Raw genomic sequence first — 8,840 nt, 5'->3', positions numbered from 1 at the left:
CTAACTTCGCGAGAGCATAATTCCGTAAGTTTTCCATCAAATTTCATACTTTTGGTGTCATTTTGATCGGGAAAAGATTCTGTATCTTTTCATAAGAAAAAATAATTTTTTTTTTTTTTTGAAATTTGGGAGACCCTGAGAACAAGTCTCTGAGAGGGCCTGTCGACCCTGAAAGGGTTATTAAATGAGCATTTTCTTGTACTCAATCTGATTTACAAAATTTTAATGATAAGATTGCAAACAAACCATACCAAGGGCAGTGTTAGAACCCGTGATCAGAGGGTCTCGAGTTTTGAGACTCTCTGATAGTGGGTTTTAACCCCGCCTGTGGTATAACTTGTACTCAATCGATAGAAAGAATACTATAGCTATGAGTTTGGTATACTGGAACAACGAAATTGGCCAAAACTAGGAATCACAGTGGCCAAAAATCACTGATGCATAAATATCACCAAGACAGCTAACCCTGCAAGAGCATAATTCCACAAGTTTAGTTAGTTAGTTTAATATGTTTATTATGCACCCTATACCCATCCTGTGGGCGGTAGTCAAAAGATTACAGAGGTACATAATTGGTCCAGGGACTGGGCCTCAAAGTTTTGATAGCTGAGCAAGTTACAGAGGTAATGAATTCACAATTTACAAAGGTAATGAACTCCAGGTAGGTCTAGTCACAATCATGACAAGTTACAAAGGTATTTACAGATTACAAAGGTACACAATGGGTCCAGGGACCGGGCTCCAAAGTTTTGATGGCTGAACTAGGTTCAAGGTAATGAACTCACAAGTTACAAAGGTAATGAACTCACAAGTTACAAAGGTAATGAACTCACAAGTTACAAAGGTAATGAATACTGTAAGAATGGTTACTTACGTTTATACATGGCTGCAATCATGAACTCCACAAGTTTCCATCAAATTTCATACTTTTGGTTTCATTACCTTTGGAAAAAGATTCTCTATAATTTCATAAAAAAAAAAAAAATCAAAATTCTCCAGCCCTAAGAGTAAGTTTCAGAACAAGGGTTCCGACCCTGAAAGGGTTAATTTAGGGGCCCCATCCAACACTAATAAAAACATACCATCCAAAGAAGGAAAAATAAATTCTCCTGATAATAGATACTTCAGCCCCATGCCTAGGTGGAAAGCTCAAATGCCAACACAATAGGGTACACGGACTCATTTGATTGGCATAAGGATCTGTCTTATGTTGCAAAGATGGAGCACAAGGGAATTGCCTGGCATGTGCTCAATCCAAAAAAAAAAAAGCAAGGACCTTACTCCCTTCTGTGTATTTCTAGTTGAAGCTCACCAGAACCCAAGATTCAATAGGGGATATTTTGAAATGTCCCAGTGCAAAGCAGATCCTTAGGTGAACAGGGATAAGTAAATGCAGAAGAGAAGGGCAGGATGCAATACTCATGCAGGAATGACTAAAAGCCACATGCAAGTGAAGCCTAGTCCACTACATTGTGCTCCAAATGCCATTAACCCCTTCAGGGTCCAAGGCCAAAATCTGAAGTGGTGCTCCAGTGTCCAAGAAATTTTGAAAAAAAAAAAAAAAAAAAAAAATTATTTTTCTTACAGAATTAAAGAGTATATTTTTGTGAAGGTAATAAGACAAAAAAAAATTCTGATCAGTACTTACCGAGATACAGTGCCGAGAAGTTGACCCCAAATAACGTGGTGGTGGCAACAGCGACGATTTCCACATACGCACATTACTTTATTTACCGTTTTTTGCAGTTTTTTCTTTTCTTTTCTAATTTTTTTCTTTTCCTACTAACATTTGGGGCCTGAGAGACCAATACTGTATATAATGTATATATATAAACTCACTGTATTGAACACAATAACTGCACTAAAGTTATTATCATATAATTGTTTACCACTTTTGTTTATTACAATAAACATGCACAAATCTTGTATAAAACTAAGGTTCTATCATATATTTACATATTTACAATCACTGGACATGGTTTTAGAACTGCTGGAGCTTGTGGAACTTCTTGAAACAAGGCACCATGCACAGAGGTACCTTACATTCCTCACACATAAACCGAGTGTTTTTGCGTCTTTGTTGCCCTCGTTTTGTTTGTGCACAGACGATGCATCTCTTCTGAGCAAATATCTTCTGAGTTGAAGGAAGCTGTATTATGAAATGATCACCTTCCCTCCTCAAACGCTTGGGTATATCCTGAGGAGTTCGAAGACCTTGTGGTATAGCAGGTGTTGTTACCTGGTACTTCATTATGAGTTGTCTGACAAGAGAAACAAAATTCACCATATGGTGGTCTGTTGCCAGTCTTCATTTGGTACATATTATATATGCATTGAGCATTGAAATGTTCATGAGATGGAAGAAAAGTTTCATGTACCGCTTGTAACTTTTACGAACACAATCAACAAAGCCAATATGCATGTCACATTTGTCAACCAAGGGCATGTTTTGTGTATAATCAATCACTGTTACTGGTTTTCGAATATGTTCATTAGTCACTTGATCAACTTTGCCACTGTCTTGCATTTCATTACGGTGAATGGTTGTCAACAATGTGACATCTCATTTGTCATGCCACCATAATGCCATGATGTCATTGGCAGTAAACACCTGCACGTCATCACCACGAGCACCTGTGTTGAGCCTGGGCATATGTTTACGATTAGAACGCACTGTGCCACACACATCTGTCTTGTTCACTCGCAAGAAATCATTGAGTAATGGGCTTGTGTACCAGTTATCGGTATATAATGTATGCCCCTTACCAAGATAAGGTGCCATCATACTTCTCACTACGTCACCTGAGATGCCCAATAACATCTTTGTATCTTTCAATGTTTTACTTCCCGTGTATACAACAATATCCAATACCAGGCCACTGTCACAGTCACAGAGTACAAACAGTTTTATACCAAAGCGTTTCTTCTTGCTCGGTATATACTGCTTGAATGATGGCCAACCTTTGAACAAAATCAAAGACTCGTCAATTACAAGATTCTTGAATGGATGAAAGTACATGCTGAACTTTTGTTTGAGATACATAAAAACATTTCTAATCTTGTATAACCTGTCACTTCTGTCAGGCCTGGTTTTGTCAGAGAAGTGCAACATACGTAACAGTACGATAAACCCGATCTGTGGACCAATATACTTTTATATTATGCTTATAGACATGAGGCATAAGCATTATTGTTGCAAAAAGCAAATACATTTCTGCAACAGTCCTCTCTTTCCACCGGTGTAGTCTTGACTGTGGTGATATAATCGTATTTGCCATGGTGTACTCAAAATACTTATTACTTTCCCTGACAATAGTTTCCATCAATGGCTGGTCAAAGAATAGTTCAAAGAATTCCAGTTCATTTGCAGTGTTTCCAAGGGAACAAGTTGGTAGAATTCCACTTTCAGAGTCATCAAAGTGGTGGGGCTTGGGAACAAAATTGGGATTTTGCTGCCAATCCCAGATACAGTTTGCTGGTGGTTACTGGACATCATAGGCTGGTTGTGCGGGTAGTTGTGGTTGTGGTGGGCTGGTGGCTGACGCTCCGCTTTGTCCTTGAACTGTGGAGTCAGCAGCGTGGGCCCCAGCCTGGGCTGGTGAGTCACGCATGGCCGTGGCACTACCATCACCACTACCACCATCTACTGATGCCTGTGGTCTATCCATGCCAAGTGTAGGCACATCATCCTCACTATTACTATCTATACCTGGTCTAGGGCCACGGGATGTACTCCGGGATGTACTCCGTCCCCTGGGCACGGCATAGGGTACACTATCCGAGCACATGCGGCGGCATACATACCGACGCTTCACTGGTGAATATGATTCCTCACTATCACTACTCGAATGATCGTCAAGAGCAATAAAATCACAATCCACGTCACTATCATCATCATTACTGAAGTCAGAGGCCTGGCCATGCGAAAATAATAGTTTTCTCTTGCGTTGAGGTACAACCGACAGTGACTAACGAGTGCCCACACCAGAGGTAAAAGGTTGAGGATCATCAGGGTTTTCTGCACTATTATCAATATCCTGGTCATTCCTTTCGGTCACTAACTGATCAAAGCCAAAGAATTCGTCTTCATTTCCACTTCCATCACTGTCAGAACTATCAGATAGGAACAGGAGAGTCGCAATTTTCCTTGGAGTGAGAGCTGCCTTGCGATGAGGCATGGTGAACAAGGGTAACTGAGCCGGTGTTCCCATAATGCTGTGCGGGCGCCTAGATTTTTTGCTTATGGTGCACACCCACCATGCAGACCCTTTCTCTCACATGTAGGCCTATGAGCGTTTTCGCGCTAAATTTGATGGCGCTAGAATTTTGGCGTAGAGCTACAGTTTGGACACTCAACGTGAAGCCGTAGATCTATGGGACGGACCCTGAAAGGGTTAAAAAAGAAGTTTGGGCAGAAACCTGCAGCAAAGTGCAGCAGCTCACTCTTCAACATTATACTGTGCAGTGGTACCTGCAGACTGCAACAGATTGCTGAGGAGAAAACTGCCAATTCATTCTGCACATATTTCACCTCAAGTTGACAGATCTCAGCAGCCACCTTTGTGACTGTATAAATCACACCTAAACCTTAAACCATAGACACTTTACTGTGTCATGAATAAAATCTTGAGTAACAAGAACTAACCATCATCTTTTATAACCTGTTGCTCAAACTGCTGCAGAAACTGAAAGGTCAACAGTGCAGTCCAAGAGTGGACACAGTGGAGAATACCAAATTTACGTGTATCATGCTTTCACCACAACTATGAATGCAAAGAATGAAAGCATTTGGCAAATTCCTCCTGGGCATTGCAAGTCAACCAAACTAAGGAATCTGTCAGGGTAAAACTTATGGAAAAAGAACTGCAAAGGAGATTCATAAATCCCAAAGCACAATACCCATCTAAACTTACATACTCTTCAAAAATTTGAAGATAGTCTTTCGTGTGAATATTTTATCCCCTGTTATCTTCCCACTGACCAAAGATGGCATTTCCAATGCTTTTGGCTTCAATTCCTTATTTTTGTATCACTGAGGAAGCTGCCTGATAATGCTCCATCAATTATTAGGTCAAAAGACTTAACCCTTTGACTGTCGCAACCCCCAATCCTGAGGTGTCTCCTGGTGTCGCAAAATTTAAAAAAAAAAAAATTATTTTTTCTTATGAAATGATAGAGAATCTTTTCCCGATTGTAATGACACCAAAAAAACGAAATTTGATGGAAAACTGACGGAATTATGCTCTCGCGAAGTTAGCGACCTCGGCGCTGTTTACAAATCGGCGATTTCGCCCACTTTGAGCCCTATTTTCGGCTAATTCCATTGTTCCAGTCGCCCAAACTCATAGCTATTTCTTTAGAACTTCATTTTTTCTATCGATTGAGTACAAGAAACTGCCCATTTACTGATTTCAACTACCTAATAATGTGGTCAGAAATTTGCAATTTGGCCAATTTCACGAAAACTAAAAAATATGACAATTTCAAAATAAGGTCCAGAATGAACAATGCAGACATTCCAGGCTCTAAAATAACGTTTTCTTTGTTCATCAGTCACGTCTCCAGGCCCCTCTGATATTACTCTTGCTTTCTATTTTGAATTTTTATTCAAACAAAAAATATTAGACTTACTATTATGCAGACTACTGCAATGAGGTAATAACTGTATAAATAACATCAACCCATTCATGACTGCATATTAGAATGGCTAGTTGGACATTTATTGGACACTGGCATCATTTGTTTACTTTTGAACAATGGCAAAAATCAAACACTTCCCCTAATTTGAGCTCCATTTCTAGGTTCTTTTTATAGTAAAATCAATCAAAAACACCTCTATTTCTGTAATATGTTTTCCATTCTATCAAATGAGACCAAGAAAACGAGAATACAACCATAAATACTATACGAAAATAGACCACAAAGTCGGCATTTTAATTAAAAAAAAACGGTCGGAGTTTTTTTTTTCTCATTATGCACTGCGTGCTCCAGGATTTTTTTTATATGGTGCACACTGACCACACAGACCCATTCTCTCACATGTGGGCCTACCAGCTTTCTCCTGCTTGATTTGAAGCCGCTAGAATTTATGAGTATATATACGTCAAACACGGCACCTCGTAAAACGTATATATACGGCCGCGACAGTCAAAGGGTTAACATCAGAAAAAGAAAAGAATGTCATTAAAATTTTTTTTTTTTTTTAAATTGTGAAGCATTTGTTGCAAGAACACTGACACTACCCAAAAATTTTACTAGATGAAATTGAACAAATTGCTATGTATCAAGCACCAACCACTTGCATCAGTTATCTGACTTAGTAGGTACTTTTCATTCCTCTTTTGCACACTGTTGTGTGCAAAAGATTTTTTTTTTTTAATATTAAGGATCTACAATTATTTCTTTTATAACAACTATGACCACTATAGTCACTCTAACTTAACAACTCTACTTTCTTATGTCTGGTTTGTGACCAATCTGAACACTGCCACAGACACAGCTTTCTTATATGTACTGCATTTCTTTTGATGAAAATAATAAAATCCTAAAGCTGAAAGAGATGCTGTGGACATATAATAAGCTAAGAGGCCTAACATTTGCAAATGCATAGTCAAATGACAGTTCATGACTGCAGTTCTGCAGCTCTTTGGTTAATTAAGGATTGAAGATTTTATTTATTTGCATAGTTTACAATGTGTAATTACAATTTTGATTTGCAAAGTACAAAGAAAGACACTATTATGCCGGGGCATTTCGGGCAGACTAAACCTAATGCTTAACCAACTACTTAATACAGTAGGGCCCCGCTTTATTGCATTCCCCTAATACGGCTATTTCAAATTATGACCAAAACTTGCTATACAGCTCCCCGTCTTTCTAATACGGTGCACCCCACCTGGTTTGTTTACATTCTCCGTGAGTACCTCTCTCTATTATGTCTGGAAACTTTCCAAAATTTCAAGTGTTTTAAAAGTATTGCATATTTTATATGTACTCTCATAATTACATTTATGTGTACCTGTACCTAAATATACTTACACATCATGCTGGCATGCTGGTACACATTAAAATCACGAAGTCACTCTGTCACTTTGACTTTTTTGAGTTATCCTAGGTTGATGGTTGTCTGGGCTTTCAGCACTATTTCTGGTATCCTGGGCATTGCTTTCGGTCACAAACTCCTCAAAATCATGAAATTCATCATCACTGACACTTCTATCTCTGTTAGAACTATCACTTGGTAAGAGAAGAGTCCCAATTCACTGGGGAGCGAGATATTTCTTACCAGGAGGCATGATAAACAAGGACTACCGAAATGGCATTCCCACAATGTAATGCAGGTACCCTGATTTTTTTTATACTGCGCACAATGATCACGCAGGCCCATTCTCTCACAAGTACATCTACCAGCTTTCTCCCACTACAGCTGAAGCCGCTAGAATTGTGGCATAATAATACGTCACCAACACTGGCTCGTAAGCCGTACCTATACAGCACCGACAGTGAAAGGGTTAACAATAATACTGTACATGTAATTTCTTGGGCGTATTAAATGTCATATTTTACGTTAATATAGACAATTCCATTAATCCATCTATGATATGCTTTTCAAAATTATACAATAAACACGCTTTGTAACATACAAATATGATACATAAACCCAAAGTATAAAAACTGACATAAATATGAGATGTGTTTACCAAGCGGTTTGTAGGAGTGTCGGGAGAATTACATTTTCTCTGGCCAAAAATAAGGGTTGGATGAGAAAAGTGGGTTATAGTAAGTGGTTTATGCACCTGGAGAAGAGAGAAGTGTAGAGGAGAGAGATTTTGGGAGATGTTGAGTGAGTGCATAGGGAGTTTTGAACCAAGTGAGAGTACTTGTTGTTGGGGATTTCAATGCTAAAGTGGGCAAAAATGTTGTGGAGGGAGTAGTAAGTAAATTTGGGGTGCCAGGGGTAAATGAAAATGGGAAGCCTTTAATTAAGCCATGTGTAGAAAGGGGTTTGGTAATAAGTAATATATATTTTATGAAAAAGAGGATAAATAAGTATACAAGATATGATAGAGCCAGTAATTAAAGTAGTTTGTTAGATTATGTATTGGTGGATAAAAGGTTGATGGGTAGGCTTCAGGATGCACATGTTTATAGAGGGGCAACTGATATATCAGATCATTATTTAGTTGTAGCTACAGCTAGGGTAAGGCACAGATGGGACAAAAAGAAAATGGCAACAAGCAAGAGAGAGGTGAAAGTGTATAAACTAAAGGAGGAAGAAGTTAGGGTGAGATATAAGCAACTATTGGCAGAAAGATGGGCTAGTGCAAGTATGAGGAGGGTTGGAACAGTTTTAAAAATGCAATATTAGAATGTGGGGCAGAAGTTTGTGGCTATAGGAGGGCGGGTGCAGAAGGAAAGAGGAGTGATTGGTGGAATGATGTAGTAAAGGGTGTGCTAAAAGAGAAAAAGGTAGCATATGAAGAGTAAAAGGAAGGTGAAGAGAGTGGTGAGTGTGTGTAAAAGGAGAGCAGATGACAGAATGGGAGAGGCACTCAAAAAATTTTGATGAGGAAAAGAAAAAATTTTGGAATGAGATAAACAAGTTAAGAAAGCCTAGGGAACGAATGGATCTGTCAGTTAAAAACAGAGTAGGGGAATTAGTAGATGGGGAGATGGAGGCATTGGGTAGATGGCGGGAATATTTTGAGGAACTTTTAAATGTCGATGAAGAAAGGGAGGCAGCAATTTCATGTGCTGGTCAGGGAGGTATAACATTTTTTAGGAGTGAAGAAGAGCAGGATTTGAGTGTGGGGGAGGTGTGCAAGGCATTACATAGAATG

The 8,840-nt window shown here is 39.0% G+C and overlaps 1 protein-coding gene across 1 annotated transcript in view; it reads right to left on the bottom strand.

Moving 5' to 3' along the window:
• Nucleotides 1-408: 408 nt before the first annotated feature.
• Nucleotides 409-8,840, bottom strand: part of LOC138851087 (chimeric ERCC6-PGBD3 protein-like) — a 57,287-nt gene continuing 48,855 nt past the window's right edge. Inside the window, exon 3 of the mRNA XM_070079524.1 lies at nucleotides 409-466. Coding sequence (XP_069935625.1) covers nucleotides 409-466 — 58 coding nt within the window. The remainder of the gene's footprint in view (nucleotides 467-8,840) is intronic.

This window comes from Cherax quadricarinatus, chromosome 6 (assembly GCF_038502225.1).
Source record: "Cherax quadricarinatus isolate ZL_2023a chromosome 6, ASM3850222v1, whole genome shotgun sequence".
Taxonomy (NCBI): domain Eukaryota; kingdom Metazoa; phylum Arthropoda; class Malacostraca; order Decapoda; family Parastacidae; genus Cherax; species Cherax quadricarinatus.
The sequence above is the reverse complement of the archived record's forward strand: the minus strand, read 5'-3'. Positions and strand labels throughout refer to the sequence as shown.